The sequence below is a fragment of the Chaetodon trifascialis genome, chromosome 11 (genome assembly GCF_039877785.1).
Source record: "Chaetodon trifascialis isolate fChaTrf1 chromosome 11, fChaTrf1.hap1, whole genome shotgun sequence".
Lineage (NCBI taxonomy): Eukaryota > Metazoa > Chordata > Actinopteri > Chaetodontiformes > Chaetodontidae > Chaetodon > Chaetodon trifascialis.
This window is the reverse complement of record NC_092066.1, coordinates 10,936,169-10,963,430: the sequence shown is the minus strand read 5'-3', so window position 1 is coordinate 10,963,430 and position 27,262 is coordinate 10,936,169. Positions and strand designations below refer to the sequence as shown.

The 27,262-nt window shown below is 41.6% G+C and overlaps 2 protein-coding genes across 2 annotated transcripts; one reads left to right on the top strand and one right to left on the bottom strand.

The window, feature by feature from the left end:
- The first annotated feature begins 18,500 nt into the window (after nucleotides 1-18,500).
- efcab14 (EF-hand calcium binding domain 14) lies at nucleotides 18,501-25,870 on the top strand. Its single transcript, XM_070974506.1, has 9 exons — nucleotides 18,501-19,232; nucleotides 20,057-20,205; nucleotides 20,363-20,508; nucleotides 21,212-21,310; nucleotides 21,428-21,535; nucleotides 22,918-23,070; nucleotides 23,409-23,517; nucleotides 23,604-23,735; nucleotides 24,346-25,870. Exons 1-9 carry the CDS (start codon nucleotides 19,057-19,059, stop codon nucleotides 24,522-24,524), a joined length of 1,251 nt encoding a protein of 416 aa, XP_070830607.1. The 5' UTR covers nucleotides 18,501-19,056; the 3' UTR covers nucleotides 24,525-25,870.
- On the bottom strand, nucleotides 25,835-27,243 carry znf830 (zinc finger protein 830). The gene has a single exon (XM_070974507.1). It carries the CDS (start codon nucleotides 27,170-27,172, stop codon nucleotides 26,138-26,140), a length of 1,035 nt encoding a protein of 344 aa, XP_070830608.1. The 5' UTR covers nucleotides 27,173-27,243; the 3' UTR covers nucleotides 25,835-26,137.
- Nucleotides 27,244-27,262: the final 19 nt, after the last annotated feature.

Sequence of the window (27,262 nt, the reverse complement as noted above, 5' to 3'; positions counted from 1 at the left end):
CAGTTTGGGCATGAGTGTGTTACTTCTCCCAGTTTAGTGAAGGCACATTACTATTTCAACACTCCAGCTCCTCCATGCACAAAGCCAGGTCCATAAAAAAAGAGATTTTCTGACTTTGGCATGGACGAACTTGACTGGCCTGCACAGAGCCTTGACCTCAACCCCATTCAGCACCTTTGGGATGAACTGACTGCAAGCCTGGCCTTATTGTCCGACATCAGCGCCCGACCTCACTAATGCTCTTGCTGCAGAATGAAAGCAAATCCCTGCAGCTCGGATCCAGAATCTTGTGGAAAGCCTTCCCAGAAGAGTGGGGGCTGATACAGCAACAGATCAATGCCCACGGTTTTGGAACAATATGCTCAACCATTACAATGCATGTGGGTGTAATCTCTGGTAGTCCACATACTTTTGGCCAGGTATTGTCGACAGACAAATAGCTTGATAGATAACAAAATTTAAGAAAAAACATAATTTTTGTCCCATTATGACCAGCATTGTGCATCACAAAAAAACAAAGCGGTGCTTCACAGTCTAACAAAAACACCAGATGTGGTGTCAAAAACAAGAGATGTGATCTCATCCAAACAAGCAGTTCTGCACTGTTCAAGAGAACAAAATGCGTGGTGAATTGTTTGGAGCAGCACATGGATTGAATTGAGAGACTTGTGCTGAACAATCCAATATAACACAACTCATTGTTGTAGCGCTAACAGACAGACAGAATAATATCAGTAGAAGAGGTAGATGGTAGTAATAAATGTGCCAGTGGTGGTGTAGAGAGGTTCTCACAGCATACAAAGGGAAAGTTGTTAGTGTTCATTGGCCCAGCAGCTCTGCAGAGGCCTGAGGATAAGCCTTAAGCCAGAGCACAGCAGATAGCCAGGGGTGGGGTGAAAGCTCAGACAATACGGTTAGGCTCTGAGGCAAACATCCTGCTGCAATGGCAGACTACACCAGATAATGTGTCACACAGCAGTATGTTGGGTGTCACAAACAACAAGGCCCTTATTCACACTGTCAGGAGAAGCTTCATGGAAAGAATGAGAAACAACGTGGAGAAGAGTTTGTGATGGAAAGAGAAAGCGGAGGGAGGAAAGAAAATCTCTTGAGTGGGATCTTAAGAGCAGGTTAGCAAAGGTGTGATGCCGCTCGCATAGAGAGCAGATCTAGATTTCTTTCTGTCCTTCCCCTCTGTAGCAAATGAAAGGGCCTGGCCGGATAATATAATTGGTTCCAGGAACGGTGAATGATGCGGGGAGGGACTTAAACGTACCCCAAGAAACCTGACAGTACATGTCGGGGAAAGAAAAGAAAAAAGGAAAACAAAATAAATGCAAGTTGACAGGCAAAATGGGGGACAGTTAGGCTTAGCGTTATTACCATGAGAAAGAGAAAAGAGCACAGTGTCTGCTCCCTGCATGGAGGGTGAAGAGGTTGAAGGACAGAGCAGCAGGAGATGAGGAAGTGGCACACTGGGCTGGGTGTGTGTGTCTCTGTGAGCTTCTATCAGCCTGCGGGTGTGTGCGTGTGAATCTGTCGCTCTCCGTCTCCCTCTGTCATGTGTATGTCTGTAATCATACCTCTTGCGAGGCGTAGCACTTTGTCTAGTCTGATATTAATACTCTGCAACCAGAACATAACTAAGGAGGCTCGCAGAGCATTTTTCTCCACTTCTAACGACAGAAATGATCAAGTGTGTTTGTTATATGCTCACACAAGGCCTAAAGTGATGTTACAGATTGAATCAGATGCAATAGAGACAACTATCAAAGACTGATGACTCCTAAGGGGCCCCTCAGGCATGCAGGAGACTGATTACTCCTCTGCAGGGCAAGAAGTGACATCATCCTTGCCTGGAAGCTGTTATGAAGAGGACTAGCGGAGTGCACGCTTCATATACCATCTTCACATGCCTCACACACAACTCCACGCATTAACATGGAGGCTGGTTCGTGTGTCTTTACGCTGTTGGCTGTGCCGCTTTACATTAGCTGACCACATCAAACAGCAGAGGACAGAGTTAAGCTCCCCTCGTGGTAATGCCCAGAGGTTTCTACAGAGATGCAACTTTTCAGCGTGTGAGCAATCCTCGCTGCCAGATCCAATGATATGGGCGGATGATGCCCTCTTTCACATTTTCTCTGTTCAATATTGAATAGAACTTAATTCATTAATAAACAGGGGGGGAAAAAAAAAACGGATGGATGATTTTGGGCTCAATTTGGATTCAAATTAGATTTCCACAGAGCATAAAACATGACTGTTATGAACTACTGTGCATATTACTAACAAAATGAGCGAGACAATGCAACCTTATGGTGTATTTTTCAGGATTTTTAGGGCATGGAAAGTTTCCAGAATTTAACTAAAATGTCATTGTGCAATCCCAAGTGGGATAAAGTACGTCCTGTTAAATATCATTTCATGCGTGGCTTTCAGTCCTGCAAGCCCATAAAACTGACAAAATGCATTAAAAGCTAATCAGACAAGACAAAAAAAAAAAAAAAAAAACGCAGTGAAAGAACATGACTTAGAAGTTCACACACATCTTACTTCTACCTTCATAACATTGTCTGCAAGTGTCTGTCGTGTTCATCAAGGACCTGAAACGCTTCAGCCACTGTACAGGAGAAAGCAGTGAAGCTAGGCACTGTGCAGTACAGCATACGGATGATAAATCCCACATGTGATGTAGCTTTATGACAAAAGTTAGCTTCAGCTAGCTTGATAGCTGAAAAGGCTGCTAATCGCTTGTATTTCACCACCAGTGTTTTCAGCTAAGCTAGCTAGCCACAGTAGGCTGTTTAATTGCTCCACTAATGTCACACAAACGCATAAAGCCCTAACCAATCACTGCTCTGGACGCAGATGGACAAGGAAATTAGGAATGCGGTGAGGAAAATGGGAAATGCTGCATGGTATTTTCCGCATTGAACAGATAAATGATAAAATGTGCCAAGACAAATAAAAGGACAATGAGGGAGCTGAGCTAGTGAAAAATACATTTATTTTATTGCTTAAGGGGGAAAAAAAGAATTTTTCATCAACTGAATGTGAATTAAAGGAAGAGCTTTATATTTCTTTTTGCACCAACTTTAATTATTCAACTAACAGTGAGCCGATGATTTATTCCTGTACTCACTTATAGCTTTGCATTATGCCAGTTTTGGGGATGCACAGAAATCTCTGGGATTTATTTTTCAAATTAAATCCAAATTCACAACCATATGCATTAATAACAAGAGACAGGGGTCACTTGCACAGAACGACTCCTCCTTGGGTTACCTATCGTGTTGAGTAACGTGGTGCATTCTGCGTGTCTAGCTATCTGTTTCAGCCTTGCAGACCCTCATCAAAATATTATGATGCTTTTAAAATCAAAACTGCATGCTTATCACATGGCTGTGACACCAACAGACGGGTAATTCATTTTTGTCTGTTTCCTGGGCCCAATTATCTGATTAGGCATTATGTTTTCTTGTCTGACTCTATTGGGTGTGCAGCAGAATTAGAACCCACCAACATGTGTTATTTTCTTTCGCTGGCACAGCCTGCTGTTTGGATTTTCTGGCACAGGGAATTAGCAGAAGCAGCAGGTCCTTGCACACCATATTGCCCCAGACAGGCAGGTTATGTTTTCCTAACCTCTTGTTTTTAAGCACCATACAGTGTGACAAAATTCACTCTTCAGCTCTAGGAATCCACAGTAAGTGATCCGCAGAAAGGGAGTAAGAACAGCAGCAGCGCGCCTCCACAGCTTTACAACGCTGGCTAGCTTTACTTTTTGAGACTGACCTATCAATATGAATTGCATTTCATACAATAAACTGAGCACCTAGGGCTGTTTCTGCACTGATTATGCAGCAGACAGCGAGTGTTACCAAACACCTATTATAGGAATTATGTTACTGTGAAAAAGACATGTGGTGACAACATGCAGCGATATGGATTTTTACATAAGGTCTGCACTCACAGCAGTTAAATAGACCACCGCAGTTGTGTTAACAAGAGACCTGACACTAATATCAGTCAATTGGACAGTGTTGTTGTGTTACACTCATGTTTCAGCTCCTTGTGGCCGAAGTGTACTCCTTCACTTGCTAAATGATGTTAAGTGGCGTTGTGCGCATCACTGTTGAGCATCCCAACACAGTTTACAGCGCTGACAGCTGGTTTTCTGAGTGCCCAAATGTTTATCCAAACACAGCGTGATGGGAGGGACAAACTAGAGGGTGTGAACTGACAAATGCGTTGTGTCATTATCAGCTTGACATGGAGCACAGCAGTGGCACGGTGCGGTGTGAATTATACAGCAGCAAGACATTTAAGAACGTAAGCAGGGGAGGGATTATGGCGCAGAGTCCTAGGTCGCCTGAAACACGAGTGTCAAAAGATATTTCAATCACAATTATTGTGTTTTTCTTACCACTGTTAAGAACTCTGAGTTATCATTAACTCTCTGGGTTGTGATTATGGCAATCATGAAAAAATGATTGACACAGTCCTTCATTTTTGAGGAAAAAAAAATAAAAAATTTCCAAGATTTTAGCCAATAAGACAATTCAACTCGTTTGAAAACAGTATAAATACAATATATTTCATGTTTGACGTCTTCAATTTCATTGATTTTTTGTAATTATATGCTTATTGTGAATTTGATGCAGCAATATGTTTCAAACAAGTTGGGACGGGAGCAACTAAAGACTGGGAAAATTGTGGAATGCTCCAAAAACACCTGTTTGAAACACCCCACAGGTAAACAGGTTCATTGGTAACAGGTGAGAATGTCATGGCTGGGTATGAAAGAGGCGCCCTGGAAAGGTTCAGTTGTTCACAAGTGAGGATGGAGGGAGGTTCACCACTTTGTGAACACATGACTGTATAAAGGACATTACTACATGGGCTCAGGAACACTTTGTTAAACTGTTGTCAGTGAACGCAGCTCGTTTGCAAATGATTCAATTGTGTTTTTATTTAAGTGTCATAAAGTGTCCCAACATTTTTGGAATTGGGATTGTGAGACATATTTTGGATTGGGCTATTTGTAATTAATATAGTATCTACATTTAAAATAGATGTTTAGACACAGATGATGGGGCATTTATGGCTTTTACTGAATTAAGAAAAAAATACATTTAGAAAATTTTATCACTTACAGCCTTTAAGACCAAGACAAGACAATCCAAATTGTCACAAAATAACATAAATTATATCTGTCCTGTCTGTGTAACGCAACACAGTTCAACAGCAACCGACCACAGACTACAGCCTCCAAAATGTCCACAAAGCTGAATCAACACATCTCAACAAAAACTGTCATTATGGCCTTTCAGAGTAGTTACAGCCTTAACTACTTAAGGTATAACTACTTAACTTAGTGTATATATATATATACAGACTTATGTACACAAGATGAAGAGCAGAATGTCAAAGTTTAGTGATCGTCTTGGAAACTGTAAATGAATAATACTGAACCTTTGCATCTTTTGCATTAAAAATGGTTATTGTGTCTTATATAATTTTTTTATTTCATTTCTTTGAGTGCAGATATACAGTATGCCACTCCTGTAATTAAAAAAATAAAAGATTAATTTTTATTAAATTGAAGCACAACTGCTATTAATACCACCGTGTAACGCAGTGAAAGCTGCAGCAGACGTCGAAATTCAGAGGCTTTAGACTGAAAATGTCTGTCATAAGGGCTTGAAGCTTTCAACTGTTTTACCCGCGAGAGAACAAAAGGTTATCTTTTCTATTTTTGGAGGGTTTTATTTATAATTAAATTTAAAATTAACCATCTTCTCATCTTTTTTCTTTCTTCTCTCTCATCAAGCAAAGGTTAACCTTCATCTGTGGCTAAAAGGAGGTTACAGCTGAAATATGCTCCATCACCGAAGAGACAATTAGATTTATGACGTAGCTAGAAAATTACAAAACTTCGCCAGAAAGAAAGTCTGACATCCTTTCGGCTTCCCTGTCAGTTTGGATTAGGTGAGATCTGTACTCTGAGCACAACGTCTGAACACAAGCCGCGAAGCAGCTCATAACCCTGAGCGACAGGGAGCAGTCTCACTGTAACCTATATGAAGGAAGTATAAAATCTCAGATCTGGCTTGTGAAAGCTTTCCTAAATTTAGGTCTAGCGGCCACCGTTCACCCTGTAATCAATTAGGAACAGTCAAGCACATCCACCCCTCTGACCAACACCTGAATGGTAAAAGCTTCTCGGCGCAGTTTGCCTCCACTGCAATTTGATACAGGCAGAGAAAAAGATTTCATTTGCTTTGCTATTTATTCATTTACTTATTTATTTTTTGCCACTTTCACCCACATGACAACAGCGCAGCGTCGGCACCAGCAGTGCTCGTATTTCTGGAACACACAAATTAATGCTTAACACTGCACCCGCTACTTACTGAGTAATAATTTTTACACTCCTCTTAAATTGAATCAGCACGACTGTACATTTCTGACCATGCAGAGGAATTAATGATTTTTTTTTTATTTCCCTCTTGAGAAGAAAAAGCGCTTTCTCTACATGCCAGGTTTTTCTGTATTGTTGGCGATGAATGGGATTTCCATGGAGTCCAAGGTTTCTTGTATTTGATTGTTGGGCATTGTGCTAACTGTAGGCGTACAGGAGAAGAAAAAAAAAAAAAGGCACAGATATGCATACATGTCAGAGCCTTTTGCTCACGTAACAAAAGATAGAAGGTGTTTTTGCTTGTAAAGCAGTACTTGAGAAACACGCTGCTGCTGCAGAGATTTCTTAAGGAGCTGAACTCCCGCCCTTTACATACAGCATTATCCTCTTCGTCAAAGACGAAGGGCACATTCCGCTAAGAATTCTCATCCATTACTGCACTTAAATTATAAGTGCAAGTGTATGTTTTTCATATAGAAAATATACTAAATAATACAAAATAAATCTCCTGAGAGCTGGCGATTGATATTCGTCCTCTATTGGAGACGTGATGCTGGGGCCTTTCTTTCAAGCACGTGCATTCGGTCTATTTGAGTCCTAATGTACTGTGAAAAACACATCCTGGGCTTTCAGTGATGTAACACACGTGGTGGGAGTGGCTAACGGAGCACATCTTCTGTCTTTTCAAAATGGCACTAATTGCAGCGAACATGTTTCTGTTTCTGTCCTTCATGAGGTTTTTTTTTATTTCTGAGAGTCTTAACTGTACTGTATTCCGATTTTACAATGGTATGTTAAGCCTTAAAAAAATACACATTTTAACCCATGTTGTTTGCTTCTTCTCATTTTCAGCCCATACGTCAGGAAACAGAGCATTGACTGAGACAGAACAGATTCTGATCTGTGACCACGTCAGCCAATTTGAAGCCGCACAAAGGAGCGGACTGTCCGAGCCGTCCTGCATTCCTTTGATCTGGCTGCCACAAACAGCTGCAGTCAATGCAGGTCCGACCACCAGGCCTCCGGGAGACCTGCGCAGGAGAGGCTGCGCCGCTTTGATTTCAAGCTGCTACCGGCTGAGGAAGTGTCGTCTCGGGCACAGCGTGCCGCAGATGATCGCGTTGAAGGGGAGACCAGTCGTGAGGCTGAGGCGAGCACTTGCAGGAATGAAGAATACACTCCCAAAAAGAAGAGCCACAGCCCAACGAGGGGGTGAAAAGGCACAGAGCGTTTCATTTGCCAAAAATAGAGGCAGCAAGAGAAGGATGCCGGAGGAAGACTGTGAAGCACGTAAAGGGCAACACGTTTCTTTGTGTCTCAAAGACCAAGAGCTGTTTGATGATGTACAATCAATGACATGTAAATGTGTTCATGTCCTTAGCGCCGTGTGTTTGGACTGATCTCCAGTTTCACAGATGAACCCACGAAGCAGCGTTTTGAAACATTACCTTGGTAAAATGACCAATAAGAAAATCTGTTTTCAAATTCGTTTCCAAAATTCACCAAATGAAATAGAAATGCGGAGAAAATGAGAATATGCTATATATGCTTCTGTAGAAAAGATCGGCCTGATGTGCTCACAAAGGGCTCTGCTGTGAAACTACAAAAACAGAATGTGATCATAGAGTCAACTGAAAACAGTACAAAGACAATAAATGTAATGTTTGATTTTTGTAAAAATCTGCTTATTCTGAATTTGATGCAGCAGCACGTTTCAAACTGGTTGGGACAGGAGCAACTTAAGACTGGGAAAGATGAGAAATGCTCCAAAAACACCTGTTTGGATCATTCCACAGCCAACAGGTTCATTGGTAACAGGTGAGAGTATCATGATTGAGTTGTCTGTAAACACAGTTCATTTGTAAATGACTGAACTCTGTTATGCAGCGTCCCAACTTTTTTAGAGTCCACACATACATACCAAAAAAAAAAAATCATGATATTAAAATCTTTTTTCTTCCAGGTCTCAGGAGGACATGCTGAGCGTCTCCTGGCACAGTCATTTAGGTTTGGGGTGAATACAGTTCAATAAATGCAACTTTCTTTGTATTACTGTATGATCTCTTCATCGAGTCCTCACTTCAGCTCCATACAGTGAAACACAGCGACCTACACTGTTCATTATTTCACTGTTTTTTTAATTAGGTTAACTATGCCTTTCCAATCCTAACCCAGTCCACTTAATAAGATTTTTTTTTAAATTAATTTTCTGTATAAAATTGTAATTATTTATTTACTGCCAATCACACCTGATGAGCACAAGAATGATTCATATTTAATGTGTTTTTTCATATCTACATTTGCAATCAGAGCTGCATCGTCTGTTAAATACTTTAGGATCTGTGAATCCACGTATATCGGAGTATCCGTAAAGCAATCTTCTCGGTGCATGACTTGTTCTGGTTGTGGAGTATCGGCAGAGGACTGGCAGAGTTTTTTGCAATTCCGGCAACAAGATATCAGACAAAGGCAGAAGTTGAGATGCCGCTTGGCAGGAGATTCTCCATTTCTGCTGGTATTATAGACAAATTAGACACGCCGCGGGCCGACTTCTCCCCCTATGGAAATGACCCGCACAGTGTAATTTGGGAAACATGCAGTGGACGGCATAAATGCTTCACCTTCTCTCGTAATCCCTCCTGCTGAAGATTTTCAGGACACGCTGAGCAAACCGACTGCGCTCACACGCGGCGATGAGGACTGTATTCAGAGCCGCTGTGGCTCTGCTGTTCATTGTTTAATGGAGGTTTTCCTTTAATCCACTGACGAAGACATTTTACCAGTTCGGTTGCAATGAGGCTGGCTCTGTAAACTTTGCTTCATCTCAAGTGAATTCCAAGGATAGCGGTCTTGTTAAGAGACATATTACCTCTTACATTAACTGCAACTTCACCAGCCTGTCATAATTCTGAAAAGGGTGCTTTATGACTCAAAGAAAGAAACGCAGTGAATAGAAGGAACAGATAGAGTATCAGCACTAAGCAGCACTCATTATTGTGTGGGTCTTTATTTAGCAGGAGATAAATCCAGCAGGGTGGGTGCTCAGGCTAATAACTATTTCAAGTCCCAATAAAGCCCAAACATCTGATACGACTTAGGGAGCAGATAGAGGCTTGGCGAGGGAGCTCGCACAAAATGCTGGAACCCTTTCGTCGGAGCCATCCTGCTCCAAAATCCCCCCAGACATGCGTAATCAACTTCCCCCCCGTTTTATTTATTTATGTCTTATTAATGTTTGCGGATGGCACCAATGCCAAATCACTCGCTCTGCAAGCAGTGATTTGCCGTCTGCGCATATGGCGAGAGAGCGACTTCCGCCGCTCTGCCAGCGTCATCATCAATCAAAGCTTTTATTACCTGGATTCGATAATAGGACAAATGTGGGAATAGTTTGGCTTTTTTGGCACTTTTCCATCACATTTGGCCACTCTGTCTGGTCCTTTTTAAGCAAATAAACATGTGTTCCGCTCACTACACTAATTACATCAATTGCAAAATTTGGAGTGAGTTAACCTTGAACATTTCTTCGCTGGAATGTATTCCAAACACTAGATTGCGAGTAAATCCTTTGCACGTGGTGAACACCCGGGCCAGTGATTTACAACGGCACAAAGTCTTCTTTGATAATAACATTTCTTAGATCATTTTTCACACTCACAGGCTATTCATTATGGTTAGTGAATTCACTTTGAAATATTTTCAGGATGCTTTCGGACCACGTCTGCTGCCAAGGTGTCTGGCCACATTTACTTGCACTTAAGACGCAGTAACAGCTGAATTTTTTAAAATTTTTTCATTCAGCTTTGGTGACACTGGGACTCAGAATGTGCAATTCACCATTAAAAGTACGTGCTTCAGGAAAACATTAAATGATACGTTGTCCTTGTGAGCGATGTGCTGTTAGCGTCTACAAACTGTTGACCTTCAGCTCTTCACATATTTTATTGAATGAAGATCACATCACATCTGCCACTAACCCAACCTCCCCCGACCAATCACAAGGCTCCTTGCGTGTCTATGTATCCATTGTAAACAGGCCCTTACATGAGCCACAGGTATCCTGCAACAGGGCACTCTTGTCTTAGTGGGAGGCTGCACACGCATTATCAGCCCTAATCCTCTTATTTCCTCTCTCCTTTTAAAAATTTGTCTTTCCTCTCGACCTCATCAGAGGAGGTAGTGTTTCTATGCGACTTGCCACCTGGCAGCTGCTGCAAGCTCTCACTTCATTTTGCGGGGGCTCCGCGAACCTCAAGGTCCAGGGAAACACAAATAACACATGCCGCTGAAAATATAGAATGTCTTTCTCCACGTGCTGCTCCTCTCTACTATAGGCTGAATCACAAAAAAGATCTGGCTGACGGAGAATGCTTTGAAGGTGTTAGTCATACCCGAATGTGCTGGTTTTCTTCTCATGCGCCTCGTCAAGGTTTCTCCCTGGTGTGTCTGCTTCGTAGATGCTGGGAGAGGATCTTGTACAAAGAGAATTGCAGATCAACTTCAGCTTGACAGTAGATGAATGCAGCCAAGCACAAAGAGCCTAAACAGCGTTGCCTGCACTCCAACATAAGTAAGAAGCACACTTCATTTAGCAGCCAACGTGCTGAGCAGAAACTGTGCTTGTCCTTAACTATATTCAAATTCTCCCTTTGTTTTCTCCAGAAAACAATTATGCTGCTGTTTCATAACTGGGGCATAACTGCTTGTTACTCCCAATAATCAGGAGCACTTAGGAGAATATTATTAGATGCATTACACCATTCATGGAAGTGAATGGCTTCCACAGACAGTGGATCACAGGCACATGGCTGTGGCTTGCAGTACAAAGCGAGCAGACGAGACGAGGAATTAAGCGACACCGAGGGTGCTGCTGTGATTGTCCTTGCCAAGCACGATGGTTCCAGTATCTCATAAACTGACACCCCTCCTGTGCTTTTCATGCACTGGACAACCCGCAACCCTCTAGTCAGCAATAGTTCTGAGGGCAAGAAAGGAAAAAAAAAAGAGAGCTCATTAATGGCCGAGACTGAGGGAGGCGAGCAGGAATCGAGCAAGTGAAAGGACTGACCGCAAACAAGCAAATAACAGCACAGTGTGGCATTCAGATAGAGGAACCACGCGATGGTGGAGTCGAGCTTCAAATGTCTGGGATTTTTTTTTTTTTCTCCCTTCCCCAAACACAGCTGTGTCAGTTTCTGCAACTAAGATGACGATCAGAAGGCAAAGGAATCTATTTTTGCCACCTCATGTTTGTTTACACGGAAGGAAACGCGGACTGGCCTGCTTTCTCTCTCATCCAACCACACTGAGAAATGTCTGCGATTGAAGCTTCAGTGTTATACGATCATCATTTTTCTTTTTGGAAGCAGTAAAATAAAAAGCATAAAATAATTAGGTGGACACCTGATATTTATATGCTTTCTTGAATAAGTCCAGGCTGAATACAGTAAATGAAAAGCAAATACTGTAATAAGGCTGGAATTATTCCATGACTGTGTGTATGGAGGTGATTAGACCATTAGCTCCATTAGCTCGATGTAGCTGTAACACTCCCAGTTTCTCCAATCAGGTGCAGGCTGCATTAACACTGAGCAGATGTTCCAGTTGGTTCAAACCCCACATGTGTTAGGTCTTTGTGAACGCCACAATCAAGGTAATGTGAGCGGAGTATTTTTAATTCTCACACATTTTGAGGGAGTCAGGAGAATTATTAAAGTTAGATTAGGATCATTGTGAGGGGGAAATCATGCCATTAGGTGAGAGTTAGATAACAGATTTTCACACATATTTCAGTTAGACGCTCACATGGAGACACAGGTCTGTTAAATGTGTGAAAATAGAAGTGATATACATGTGCACAATAAATCTATTACTCATCCTTTGACATTACTGTTAAACAGTACAGCGGCAGGCGAGTTTATTCTACTGCAGTACTATTCAGAGGGATATATTGCACAATTATTTAAAACATTTAGCTACCAGTTTTTGCAGATTTAATTAACAGAAAATATAATTAGTAAATGAATTACTGTGTATTACGACAGATGAAGCTATCCAGCCGTATTTCCAGTAGTTAAAATAAGCCTCGCCTTTACAGCTGTAACATTAAAGCGACGCTGACACATGAATGCATCGATAATTGTAGCACAATTACACGATATACTTTATTCTGAAAGGGGTCAAGCTGCATAACGAGTAGTGTCACTTGTGGTACTTTAAGTATTTTTTGATGCTAATGCTTGTGTCCTCAGGTAACACTTTGAATGCAGGACATTTACTTGTAACAGAGTATTTCTACACTCTGGTACTGCTACTTTTAGCGAAAGAGCCGAGTACTTCCTCCAACACTTAAACTGTCACATTTACTGTCAATGTTAAACTCTGTTGGATAGCTGTACTCAAGAGGACTGCAGCCGCACACACACACACACACACACACACACACACACAGAAATCCAGTTTATGTAACTGCCAATACAAGTTAAAAATTACAGTGCGCGGTAGGATGTCACATTTCACTCCCTGTCTTTGAGGAAAAAAAATGACTCCCTCTGTATTTGCCTTAGAGATGTTTTCTTTCAAACCACTCACTCTGTGTGAAACAGACAGATGTAAGCCGCTAATGGTAGATTTTGTGGAAAATTCTCGAAAGAGGAACAGAAACATCAGAAGCGATGCGACCATCACACGTCGAGCGGTGTCATAAAACTAAAAGAAGCACAAATTCTGAATGTCTACCTCTGATAACAGCAGCTACGGCAAACGCATATGGCTGCATTTCACAGCACAAAACCCATCAGCCCATGCCACAGACGAGCTGCAGTAAAGGGAGCCCGGTCTGCTGCAAGCTGGATGTACTTAATAGAATAGCCGCTGTGTGAGAGAAAACTAGGCCAGAGCAGTATTTCTGTTTACCACAATTTACCCCCACCGTGCACTCGGAGGGGTTTCTTGGAAAAACAGGTACAAGAGCTGCATAATCCAGTCCAACCTTATTAAAAATGTGGAAAATTAGCATTGTTCTTGTCTCCTCTCAGCATCAGTCTGCACATATGCTGCCATCAATAAAATCAATTACCCTTCTGTCATGCTTTAATCACTCACATAAACAGTTTTTAATCAAATCGGCCAAACTTCAATGAATCCCCCCCCCATGCTCTACGCCCCCTCTCGCCCCCATTTTCTGATTTCCTTTACATGTCAACTGTTTCTCCTCTTCTTCCTGTTTGCCTTTTATTCTTCTTCTGATGCCTTTTTTCTTCTTCTTCTGCAATCTCCTGACTATGGTGCAAATCAGTAAACTTGCTTGAAACCATTTCCAAAGATGGAAGGAAAAAAAAAAGTGATTATGTGGATTTGAATTGTCTCCTCCTCTTTTCTTTTCCCCCGTCTCCTCTGCAAATAAAAGAAAACCAGAAGAAGAAGATACCTTGTGCACTGAAGACATTACCAGGAAAATGAAGGGCCTATTTCACAGGAAAGGATTAAACTAATCCTGGTCTAATATAGTAAAAAAGAGAACTTTGGCTGTGTGTCTGTGAAAGCAATCCTTAAATCTCATTGAATTTAAAATGTCTGATATTTCCGCGTTATACTCAGCTGCATTATGGGAGACCAATCAGTACAACTGCTTTATTAACAGCACTGAGCTTCCACGTTGATTTACATAAACGTGTTTACGATTTACAAGATTTACGATAAACAATTAACTGCGACGGCTCTTGAATTTGCTGCGCATACGGTTTGAACTTTCCACACAATTTCAATCAAGGAACGCCCTCCCCGTCTGATTTTTTCCCATCTCTCACCCCTTTCATTTGCTTAATATATTAATCTATTCCCTTTTATCCATTTCAGATGATATCAGACCTTTGCTGTATCACTGCAGTGGCGGCCTCTGCAGTTAAGTGTCGCCACAGTCTGATTTCTGGCAGAAGACAGAGAATTAATCGCTAAATCACGATGTTCCTGTCCTCTACATGCTCTTCTTACTTTTAAGGCATTTAACTGACACTCCTACACAGAGGGAGTTACAATGAAAGCTGCAAATAGTCGTCAAACTGTCATCTCCCCTCTCGTCTTTGCTTTCGCACTGAAAATATTTCCAGGCTACTCACAATGGCAAATGTTACAATCGCGTCCATTATTAATGATTACATGATCTCAAATGCATTTTGCTGCCTAAACGAAGCTGACTGTGTGTGTGTGTGTGTGTGTGTGTGTGTGTGTGTGTGTGTGTGTGTGTGTGTGTGCATGGCGAACGTTGGCAGTGCGTGAAACATGGATGCCCTTTACGATCGCAGGTTACTGCAGTCGATGCTACAGCACAGAAATGATCAACATGAAAAAATATTTGCATTGCAGGCATTAGACAGAGCCGAGCCTGTGATTCTATGCTCCCCTGTCCTTGACACAAGTGTTGCCTCCATGCAGCATGTCTGGGATTGTTTGATGTGTCAACATTGCCCCCTGCTGATTCCCATTTGTACACTATCAGATGCTGACTGACACCAGACATGTGGGACGGGGTCACTCAAATGCTACAGATCACTCTTAGCTCTGACAAGCTTTTTTTTTTTTTTTTTTCTTTGGCTCACTCTGCTCTCATGTCACAGCTCTGGTGTCAGCAGCAGACGTATCATGTTCTGGATATGCTGCTGATATATCGCTGCCCACACCAAAGCCGCTGGAGACATCACACAGAATAAAGTTTGAGCGGTCTAAATAATTCACTCATATTTGAAATAAATATTTATCACATAACAAACACATATTAATTGAAGCAGTGCATCCTTATTCTCACTGTGGTATTGAAGCCCCTGAAAACTTGGCTTCAAATCTTAAATATTTTTCTATAATATTAAATATTCATAATTAACACTTAAAGTTAAGGTTTGGGGGAAAAGTGCACTTGAAAACTATCTGCTCCATCATCGCTGTGTGGGTGTGGTTTGATCAGACTAGACTGAACAGTTGCCAGGCAACCCTCAAACTGTCATCACATTTTGATTCCAATATTGCTGAATCCTGATTGGTGCTCGGAAGTATGTGACATCACCTTTTTCTAAATGTGTCCAAAACATGTTGATTAAAGACTTGTTTCTGTAAGCTGGTTCACAACACATCCGCGTCAAGCTCAGCTACGTCGCCATTTTTAACCCCGCCTACAAGGCTCTGATTGGTCAACTGCTTCTCCGACCAGCAGAGAGCTGAAGTGAAACCAGAACCTTTGGGATCTGTCCCAGAAGTAAGAAAACCTCATTGAAAATCCCACACCAGCTGAAAATCCCACACCAGCTAAAAATCCCACCGTAGCAGAGAGTCACGTGGCTCGCTTCACATGTTTAAATAAAGATGCTAGGTTTTTGAAAAATCATTACTTATTCAATATAAGTAAAAAAAAATCACTCCAGAACAGAGCGTTTAACAATACAGACGAAACTGAGTTATGATGATACAAGTAAATATTTAACCTAAAATCAATTTCTTCCACCAACTGCTGATGTAAACAACAGAAAGGTTGAATGAGAGTTAGCGCTGAGCTACAGAAGCTAGCGAAATGGAGGCTAACCCCGACGTGACACCATGACTTCAGCCCTCTGCACAAAACAGGACAGAACCAAACGGTTCTAAAATATTTGGGAAACAACTGGATGCTCATGTAGGTCACTATTCCTCAAAGTATGAAGGAATAAATATCACCAACAAACAATCAAATCTGAACTAAACTTGTGCGTTATTCTTAATTATGCGTTTGCATCCGACGGCTGCTGTCGGAGACAGAAGTGTAGAAGTTCAAGCATGCGTCACAGTTGTAAATACTATGTGGGTCCCATCTCATCTGCCTGCCAGCATGTATTTTATGATGAAATTTTCATGTCTGCTAGTTGAGTCATCCAACATAATGGTTGAGAGATTCTAAATAAACGGGGAGGAAGAAAAAAAACGCCTGGTGAGAGAAATTGGTATTCTAACAGCAGCCCTGCCTCCAACTGATGATAATCTGTATTCACACAGTCTGCCATGTCAGATGAAAGCCGTCAATTAGCAGTCAATTCTATTCAGTATTTCCTATCATGCCACCACTATTTACATTCTCTCTCAGCACCCAAGGCAGCTCCCTGCCCGACAGTTGCGAGAATCACTCCTGGTGAGAATATGAGAAATCCTGCTGTGAACAAAGTGTGAAAACAAGTGTTTTGTACTAATCAGAATTGTGGGCTTCTAATGCCTGATGCTCCCTACCTGGCTGTAGATGTGAGGAGTCATAAGTTGAAGTGTCATCCTTTTAGTTTTAACCCTGGATGAAAAACGGAGACAACAGCGAAGAGATGAAACACCTCTGGTGCTTTGATTTGCAGCCTCGCGCTGGCGGGGGTCTGCGCAGGCCCTCAGCGTGATGCTTGTCCCCCCACCGGGTGTTCTTCGTGGAGACGAGCCACTGATTGAATTTTGCTCTGCTACCTACATGACACTGCTGGATTCACAGTAAATGCATTCAAAACAATACAGTAGCTGCCTCCCAGTTTAATGCACTTAAATAACAGGGCAGGCACATCAGTCCGACTAAGCTATAATGGCATTAGCTTTGTATTTGTGTGGGTGGCATCATGCTATTATTGTGAACTGACAAGCATTGCCTTGAGAAATTCTTTTCTGAGGATAATAAAGCATCAGCAGTAGGCCTCATCTCTTGCAACTCAATAACAAAACTCATACTGAGATACTGAGGAGCATCTCAGTTCCTTTGTGTGTTAGTAAATTGGTCCAGTGTGGCGATTTTCATTCAGGTCATTATTATTAGCATTGTACTGTGGTAGTATGGGGGTCCAGGCACATAAAGGAACATTTTTCTCAAAGCCAGAAGCAGACCAGTGGGAGTCCGTTTTCAGTGAAAAAGAGCTAAAGGCCAGTCTGCAGCGACCCTGCCTCCTCTCAGCCCATGCGTCTTGCTGGGTCAGCCCAATAGCGCCCCAGGTCAGCTGGATTTCTGGCGGACCCCTGCTGGAAGAGGCGAATTGAAACAAAAAATTAAATCCTCACTCTTGGAAATGTTATGTAAACAGCAAAACACAGTGACACGAAGATGACAAAGGCCTGAGGGATAGGATGACACGTACATATAACAATATACAAGTTGCAAATGTGGAAATAAGAGCCATGTAGTCAAATAAATGTTTAGACAATTGATTAAAAAAATCAATTCAACTGAATTTTAATAACTGATTCATCCTTAGGGTCATTTATTGATGAAAAATGGCAAACATTCGCTCTCAAAGGCTAGGATTTGCTTCTTTTCTCTGGTTTAAAACACTGTAAACTGAACATCTAACAAACATTTTTCACTATCAACTGACAAATAATCCACAGATTGGCCGATTAAAAAAAAAAAAAAGTTTCAGCCATTGTACACATGGATTTGATGGGGCTGGCAATGTTGCAGGAATCATTAAGGACATAATCCAATGTCAGGATATAACACAATAAGGAATAGGTATGCTAAATCCCATATAAAATAATCAAAAGGATGTTCAGAAATCAAATCACAACAGAAAAAAGTGAAAATATTTAACAATAAAGATGGCCTGCTTTTCATTTGGATTATTTCACTGGACCTTGAACTTAGACTATTATTAAAAAAAACAAAAAAAAAACACACAACTTGCTGAGGTTATTTTAATGAGCAGAATAAAAGCTTAGTGCAAAATACTAAACACACTCAGATGAGGAAAAGACGGGAAAGTAGGTCTCAGTTAAATAGACTTTGAAGTCAGAAAATACAACTAAAACTAGCAAATGGACAACTGTCATGGCAACTTAGCCACATATTTAGCATTTTTTGCACGCCGGCAGCCCCTCGCGTTGTCATTAGATACTTAAATCTAACATGTTTTTCAGTTCGCCATCTCACGTTCTGCTCTTGCTAATTCTACTTACTTAGTTTACATCGTTCATGACTTTGTGCCGCAGCGACGTCCACTGCCTGACGGTGGCGGGTGGTGTTGTGCTCGGTGTCGCTTCCTGACAGAACAGAGGAAGTTAGCTGCTCTTTGCACCAATCAGCTGCGAGGTTACTGGGACGCCCTGCCCAAACAATACAGACAGCAGGACGTATCGCTGGAAACATAGTGCCGAATATTTTGATTTTATAACAGATAGGTTTTATTTTTTTTTAATCAAATACTTTTTTCGGTGCTTCTAAAACGTCGGGGCGGGTATTTTCAAACCTCGCTGAAACGATGTGATAGCACACTAACGATAGCAAGCTCTTGTTAGCTACCGTTAGCAAGCTGTCAGATGCTAGCCGATTTAGCTAATATATGCTATGTGTACAGCCGACGGCTAAGAGAAAAAGTTGTTTAAGATAAGCTTTTTTCGGCGAGAGTAACGTACCGTCGATCAGCTGTTGAACATTTTTGTGTGTTAGGTGCAAGTCAACAAGGCGACTGGCAACATCCGATGTGTTAATGTCCACTAGCAACCTTGCGTGGTTGAAATTCAAGCTAGCAAGAGGACATTGAATTAGCTTAGCCGCTACATAAACGACAACATCCACCAAACTGGACAAAACTTTGGATTTAGTCGGGTTTAAATCGGGCTCGGCGGGTTCGCTGACCCCCCAGAAGAAGATGAAGAAAAGGAAGGAGTTGAATGCCTTGATCGGGCTCGGGGACAGCAAGAGAAAGAAGACCAAAAAGGGGTCCGGTCACCGACTTCTCCGGACCGAGCCGCCGGACTCAGAGTCCGACTCGAGCTCGGACGACGACGAGTTCAACAACCTGAGCAGCGGAGCTAACTTTGGGAAGTGAGTGATCTGTTTAATTGCGTGGTGTCGTGGTGCAAGATATAACATGGGTGTGTGTTTGCTCAGTCAATAGTAGCTTGCTACATAGAAATGTTATTAAATTTCCAAATACAATGTAAAGCAATAATGCCCGATATCAAATAAAACCAGAGAAATGCGAAGGTTGATGGTCTCACTTCACATCACCTGTGTGATTTCAGTATTTTGTAATATGTGTGCTTTTTAAAAATTTAGATTAATGTTTAACTGTTTTTTCTTTACACGTTGTTTTACTACCATCACAATGCTGTAGATTATTAAGTGGCCACCACCTTGGAACAAGAGTGCACACTATTTCAATCACATAAACTGAAAAATTGCAACGGAAAAAGCTGAAATCTTGAGTTATTCAACAACATGTGCTCTGAGACCAAAAGAGTCCCATTTACCTTTGCCATGGAGTACATCACCATCAGCATTATATTATAGTCTATGCAGGCATTCAAAGAAAGAAAAATGAAGTACTATTGCCACATCAATCTGCTTTCTCTACATCTGAGCTCATATGCGAACATGATACATCTTGCACACCAAGAAGTCTGTGCAGGCTTTTTTCAGAAGCCTGAGAGCAGCCAAATTAGAAATAATCGATACTACATTCAGCATGACTACGATGTGATGATATAATATGCAGCAGCCCATATTTTCAAGCACCAGTATTTATCAGTACTCCTCATAATTCTCAGGACACAGCATGCAGTCGTCTGAAAATATCTCCTTTATTAATTATGAAAGAGGCCGTGCAGTTATAATGTCCAACATTCTCATGTTTCTTGTCGCTACAGAAGAAGCTACACGCAGTGCTGCAATGTGTGCTACCCCTTGTTCCTGTTCATCATACTAGCCGCCTGCGTTATGGCTTGTGCTGGACTCATATGGATGCAGATTGCTCTGAAAGAAGATCTAGACGCGCTGAAAGAAAAGCTGCACAGCAGTAAGGCTAACTGTCACACACACCCACACACAGTTACCTTGTGACGGCCTTTAAAAGCTCACTGCCTTTTGTAAATATAAACCAGCTGTATCCCAGTTACACAGTCACGCATTCTTTGGTCTTTACCGCCGCTGTTAACAAACTGTTTTCTTAACAGTGGAATCCAGCCAGAAGGTGTCATCGAGTGAAATACCAAAGCTCAGTGAGGAGCTGAAAAACAAAGAGAGAAAGCTTGACGACATTGAAAACGGGGACAAGGGGTTGAGCAAGCTCTGGTCAAACCTAACAGAAATGAACAGAAAGGTCAGTTTACAGATAACTGTACATGCACTTTTGATACCTTGCACCTGAGAATCCTTGTTGAGTACATAATACCATACAGTGATACAAAGAATAGAAATGATTTCAACAGTAGTAGTAAACATAGACTTTTTTTTTTTCTTGACATTGACTTTACATGCTAATATAATGCTGTGCAAGCCAAGAATCAAAAGTAAAAGCGTAAACAGTACGTTTTTCCACATGCTGCAGTAATGCAGTAAATCCAGTCTCCTTGCCTTCCAGCAATACTAGCTGAGCAAGCGTACACTTTTCTCTGGGTTTTCCGTGGAGTAGTTTGAGCATGTAATTTGACTCTTTAAAATGGCAACATGAGACTCAGAGCTGGTAATACATTGATTTACTGTGTCTGACAACTAAACATGGGTTTCAATTTCACATGTAGTATTTTCAATTCAATTCAATTTTATTTGTATAGCGCCAAATCACAACAGAAGTTGTCTCAGGACACTTTCCATATAGAGCTGGTACAGACCAAGCTCTTTTATCTACAAAGAAACCAACAATTCAATTTTCATATTAGAGAAAAGTTTCATACCTACTTTGTGCTGCGATTGCTGCACAACAGTTTGAGTTCATTGAACTGAAATGAAAATTGAAGTGGCTAAATAGATTAATTCTGTCTAAGAGATGCAACTAAACGTCTTGTGTCATTTCACCCCTGCAGATCAGCTTGCTGGACTCTGCAGTAAACCATTTAAAGGCCAACTTGAAATCAGCCGCTGATTTAATCAGTCTTCCCACGACAGTCGAAGAGCTTCAAAAGGTGATGGCAGAACAAAATGGAGCAAAAAGAGACATTTATGGCTTTCTAACTTTTGCTCGAAAATGTACTATTTTCATATCTGACCTTGCAGAGTTTTGTTTTTTTTTTCTTTTCCAGAGTGTTGCGACAATCGGCAGCACGCTAACAAGTGTTCAGCACGATGTGAAGACTATGCAGGCTGCTCTCGAAAATCAGAAGAAAGACGATGACTTGAAGAAGACAACGGTAAATTCAAGCCAGTGAAATAGTGAAATGAAATATAATAGTTTCTTATTTGACAGCTGGTAAATTGTTCAGATTATATACGACATTAAGGCTTGCAAACCTGAACACCTCCTCCAGGGCTCCAAATACGCATCTCCGTGCTTACTTTGAACCCCATGTGTAGGCTTTCGCTTGCACAAGTTTCATCTTCTTTTGTTTAGATCTTTTGTTTTTATAAGCGTTTTTATCTGTTGGCTTCATTTTCATCTTTTATTTTGTCAGGTCTTACAGAGAAACTGTTGCATATTTAACATTTTATGTCAAGTTTGTGTACACTTGATGGTCCATTTATATTTCAGAATAAATCAACAGTTGTGACTAGCAATGATAGATGTTCTTTGAACCGATGGGAGCTGTATGTTAGACCACTGAATGTCCATACTTTGGCAGCTAACAAACAGCACAGACGAATCTGAAGCCGTGCTCCTTCGTGCTGTAAATATAATTGGGCCGCAAGCTCTCGTATTTCACTTGAGCAAAAGCTGATGGTTTTTTCATGAGTCGGAGTCAAAGCTGGATTTCACTTATTTTGCGTGACAGCTTGTCTTTTTTTTTAATGTACATCTCTGCACTCACTGCAAGTATTGCCTAAGGCCGCTTTTTTCATCCATTATCATATATATGTAGAATTTGTGCAGATTGGTGTTTACATCAAACTGGTTTACAGTGCATTGTGTTTAAGTGAATTAGCTGAATACCTTGGTGTCTGATGGACTCCTTCTCAGTTCTGAGCTGCAGTGGTGCTTTTGCATATTTGCCTCACATCTACTTCCATACGGCCAAGATGATTCTGTTGATGAAATGTCGGTCGATCTGCTTAACTGTGGCAGGAATCCAAACCAGAAGCCGCTGTGAACTTTGCCACTGCCAGATTAATTTGTTTGTTTGTTTACCCGACATGCCTGGATGTTTTCGCAGTTCTTGTCAGGCTTACGTTGAAAGAGTCGCCGGGTTAAGAAGGTCCCGTCACTGCTTGGATACATGCGTCGATGGATACATAATACATAATACATGAAACAAGTAGCAATCTATTTTGGGAGCTTAGATGCTTTAGTTTGCTGAGTAAAAGTAGGTCAAAGACAACTGCAGAATATTTTCTTCACTCTTTTTTCTTTTTCTTTTGTGGGGGGATGGGAAAAGAGGCTCAGCAAATAATCACACTGTTTTACATATTTTTATACAGTTAACCTGATCACACATGCGATTGTCCATTCTTTTAATTCCCAACTGATTTTCCCTCCATGCTTTTGTGTTAGAAACCAGATGACTGTGAGTCTTCATCTAACAGTAAACTGCAGGTTGCTTTCCCGGGATTTATTTATCTTTATTTTTTTTTGTCATAGGACATAACAGACCTGAGAAAAGCTGTGAGTGAGGCGAACCAGACGGAGGGGCTGCACCACACGCAGGCTGATAAACAGATCCACATCCTCCTCTCCACGGTTGCAGATCTTCATCAGAGGGTGTTGTTATTAGAGAATGGGTCAAAGCAAAATGTGAGTAATATGAAGCTTCACACTTAATTTCTGCTTTGTGAAGGTTGAGCCTTTGCAGCTTTGTCATCAGCCTACTTTGAGCTAACTGTTTTCACCATTATCCATTACTTTGTTTTTCCATTTCAGCTGTTCATCCAGTACTTTTTGATCTCTATTTTAACCATTTATCAATTAATTTTAGCTAACTATTTAATGTCTATTCATTACTTTTGCCTTTCTATGTTAAGCATTGTCCACTACTTTTACCTATTTTTAACTATCTGTTATTTTTAGCGAACTATTCCCAATCTCTCCACAATGTACTGCATCTTACATTTCATCTTCCATCTGCTTTGCAGTCAAAAGACAACGACGCTGCAGCTCAACTGCCAGTCACCAGTGAAAGTCCAGCAGCTGAGGCGGTGAATGAAGCTACTACAACCAAAGCAACACTTGGGGATATAAAAGGTGCTTTGTTGGATAAAGCAGTTCACTGCAGTGGTTTTCTTTCCCTTATGTTGCATTTTAATATCTTTTTCTCCTTTTTAACACAGAGATGTCCACACCACTGACAGAGCCTGAGACGAGCAGACGTCCACGTTTCTTAACTCCAAATCGCTCCAAGAGAAATGCTGAGACAAGGTGCCCGAGGACTGTGTTCCTGCCTGGTGTCCATTCTCTGAAAGGTGCACATTAATACTCCAAAGTTTAATAGCTCATCATTCGTTAAAGGGATAGCGCGACATTTAGAGAAATGCACGTATTTGCTTTCTTGTGGAGATCCATATCCATCCCACTTTCACGTCTCTGTGCAGTAAAAATAAGGCTGTGGTATGTTAAATCTCCACTGGCTGCCTGGCAATGTCACACTGATGACAAGACTTCAAGAAGATAGTGATTCAAGCTTCAAGCCAAAAAGTGCTTGGCACATAACACCGTTAATAAAAAAAAAATGAGATGTGTTCATTAGTGAGCTTTAGAGCTGCTGGTAGGAGGATTGATTTTTTTTTTTTTTTTGCACTCTGCACAGAGCCAGGCTAGCTGTTTCCCCCATTTCAAGACTTTATGCTAAGCCAGCAGCTCAGTTGTAGCTTCATGTTTTAACAAACAGAAACAGGAGCGGCATCAATTTCTCGGCAAGAAAGCAAATGTGTGTATTCCCCAAAATGTTGAACAACCTGTTGGATACTTTAACTTTTGCTGTGCTCTCATAGACAAGCCTGTCTTTGCCCGTTTCTGAACCCTAACCCTAACCGCCCTTATCTAAACCTAACCCTAAAACTGTGTCTTTCGTAGACTTAGAAGACATCTTTCAACGGGAGGGCATTGGATGTAATTCACTCGGACTGACCCACCTCTGCCTGAGTAAAGTATTTGGATCGTCAACTCCTAGTGCTCGTACCATGGAGTGTTTTGACAGTGACGGGGACCAGAGGTACTCACTGGTGGAGCTGAGAGCTGCTGTGGGTTTGTGAGCACACCATCACTGACAGCACTGAACAGTATTGGAATACCCAGCGGGGTCTGGGGGTTCGGGGATCCCCACCCTCTTCTGTAATTGCTGCACTTTTGTGAACTGAATATTTATCATACTGATTGTGGAACAGTGGCGCTGGCATGCCCCCTACTCCCCCCCCCCCCCTCCTCCCCCCATCAACAGAACCTCTTCCACAAAACATGATCTTAAATTTCAAAGTTAATCCATTTGAGTACCTGTTTGCAGAATATTCAGCTCTTACGTTATCAAATCCCACAGCTAATATGAAGAAAACCCTGGAAATAAGTTGTGAATTATTCTGAGTCCAGTTTTCCACCTTCAGTTCTTGCTGTTTTCTTGTACCCTCTTTTTCCCCGCCAACCATCTTGATGTAAGGTTTCTGTGTATTTAGCTTTCCCCTCCCATCAACACAAACACCTGGTACAACTCACCTGAACCTTATTTATAGAACCTGAGATAGAATTCAGTGAATGTTTACAAATGACTACTAGAAACAGATTTTTTGTGTCTTTTGGTTGTTTTTTTTTTAGATTCCTAACTTAATTGAAACACATAATTGAGCACCAGAGTGAGGATTTTTCACTTCTAAGCTAAACAGTTTCAGATTTCTTTGTGTTTTTTTCCTTCATTTATCTCCTGTTTATTGCTACTTTTTTTGATTGAAATCGTGTGTTTAATCCATCTGTACATTTATCTGTGTTTTTGCAGTTTTGAGTTCTACGAGTTTCGAAGGGCTATGAACACTTTGAATCTTTCAGAGAGAACTTTGAAGTGGTCACTCATGAGGCATATGTAGCAATAACAAACAAAATATTAGATATTGCTTGTTTAAAGTTGCAGTAGTCAGAAGGCACACCTAGCTCACAATGCGTAACAGGTAGTATAAGAAGCACTGACATCACTCTCTACTTGATTCATTTTATTCCATTTTTATGGGCCTAATAAGGGTGTATTTACATAACAGATTTGTCATACTCGAACATTGTTGTATTCTGTAAAAATGGTTTAAATGTATTCTCGGATTATCTCGTGAGGGGGAGTCGAGCTGGTAAGATTTAAGTCTTAATCTTAACATTGTACATTTTTTAAATAATTCTCTTGTGCTTTGCATGTTGCTTATAATGTAACATGAACCAATTATTTATAAACTTAACATAGTCAACTACTTGTTTTTGCAGGACAATGGTTAGTTGAGCTCAAACTGTAACAGCTTTGGCCATCATGAAATAGATTTTTGGATCCATGCTGCTACTGTACATTGGGGATTTTATGAATGTGTTTTTGTGTGAGCACCAATGAATAAACACACAATTAAAGGTTTGAGTTTTGGTCCATCTGGTGTTTTACATCATGAACTGAGAAACTTAAGTGGCACTAAACAGTGTTTGACAAGAATGTTGCGCATTACTGAATCCCATTTAATCCAGTCTGAAACGTACAAAATACACAAAGGTCCACAAACATATTTACAATTGTTGGATGCCGACAGACAAAAATAATCCCTTTCCAAGACCAGTTTTATCAGCATTCTGGAAAAAACAGGTCTGTCACACATGGCGTCTGTCTTACAGTTATGTGCCCTGGAGAAACTTAGGCCAGAGCCCCTTTAGCCCTCCAGTCCCGGGACAAGAGCCCCAGCAGCTCCTCTTCATCCTCCTCTTCCTCGTTGCTGGCATCTGTCTCCATACGTTCGTCCTTTCTGGGAAGAAGCTTGCTCTTCACCACATCCCGCTTGTCTCTTAGGACTTCCACCCTCTTGTAACACTCAATTTGCTCATCAATTTCGTCAATCTGACGCTCAAGGCGGCCTTCCTCGTCGTCCTCAGCGACGATGGCCTCCGATTTTGTGTTCACCTGTCGGATCTCCTTCTGAAACTCTTCCCACTCCTTGTCCATTTGATCTTTGGGTGCGTCGACGTTGCGCACTTTGGCATCCCTTACGGGATCGTCGAAGAAGCCCTCCGGCAGTGCCTCGGCTGTGTTATCTTTCTTTTCTGCACTTTTCTCCTGCACATCTGCTTTGAGGATGGATCCAGAATGGGAGATGGTGGGTGTGGATGGGATGGAGCTGTCAAAGAAATCACTTGGTAGTCCTGCAACTTCTGCCTTTTCAGGAGGGGGTTTTGTGGATCCTGCCTGACCTGCCTCTTCGGTATCAGCTTCATCATCGTCCTCATCATAAACTCCAGCCAACAGACTCAGGCCAGCAGACTTTTGAGCAGAAACAGCATTCTTGTCGCGGGGTTTCTCGAAGAAATCTCCTGGCAGCCCTGACGCAGACTGGCCTGCATCCGACGAAGGTTTCGCCTTTTTCCCGTTGACATCCTCGTTCTCCGGTGCTTTCCTTTTGACTGGCTCACTCTGTTGTGGTACTGGTTGACTCTTTCCGCCCTTCAACTCGGCAACTTTCTCTTTGTGCTGTTTTCCGAGAACATGAGTTGGCCATAGTAGTTCGGACTTCACCTGCACGCTGCACAGGACGCAACTGAGATGCCCGAGACTGTTGTATTTCGCAAAAGGAGACTCGACTCGCTTCTTGTCTGTTGTTTGCCTTTGTTTTTCTCTCATCAAACGACGGAGTTCCTCTTGGTTCACAACTTTCTTCCCCTTCTTAGAGGTTGCCATTCTTGTAAACAACGCAGCTTGTTAGCTAGCTGGCTACTTGCTTGCGATGAAGTAAAAGTGTGTCCCATGAATATGACGTAACTGCACAAA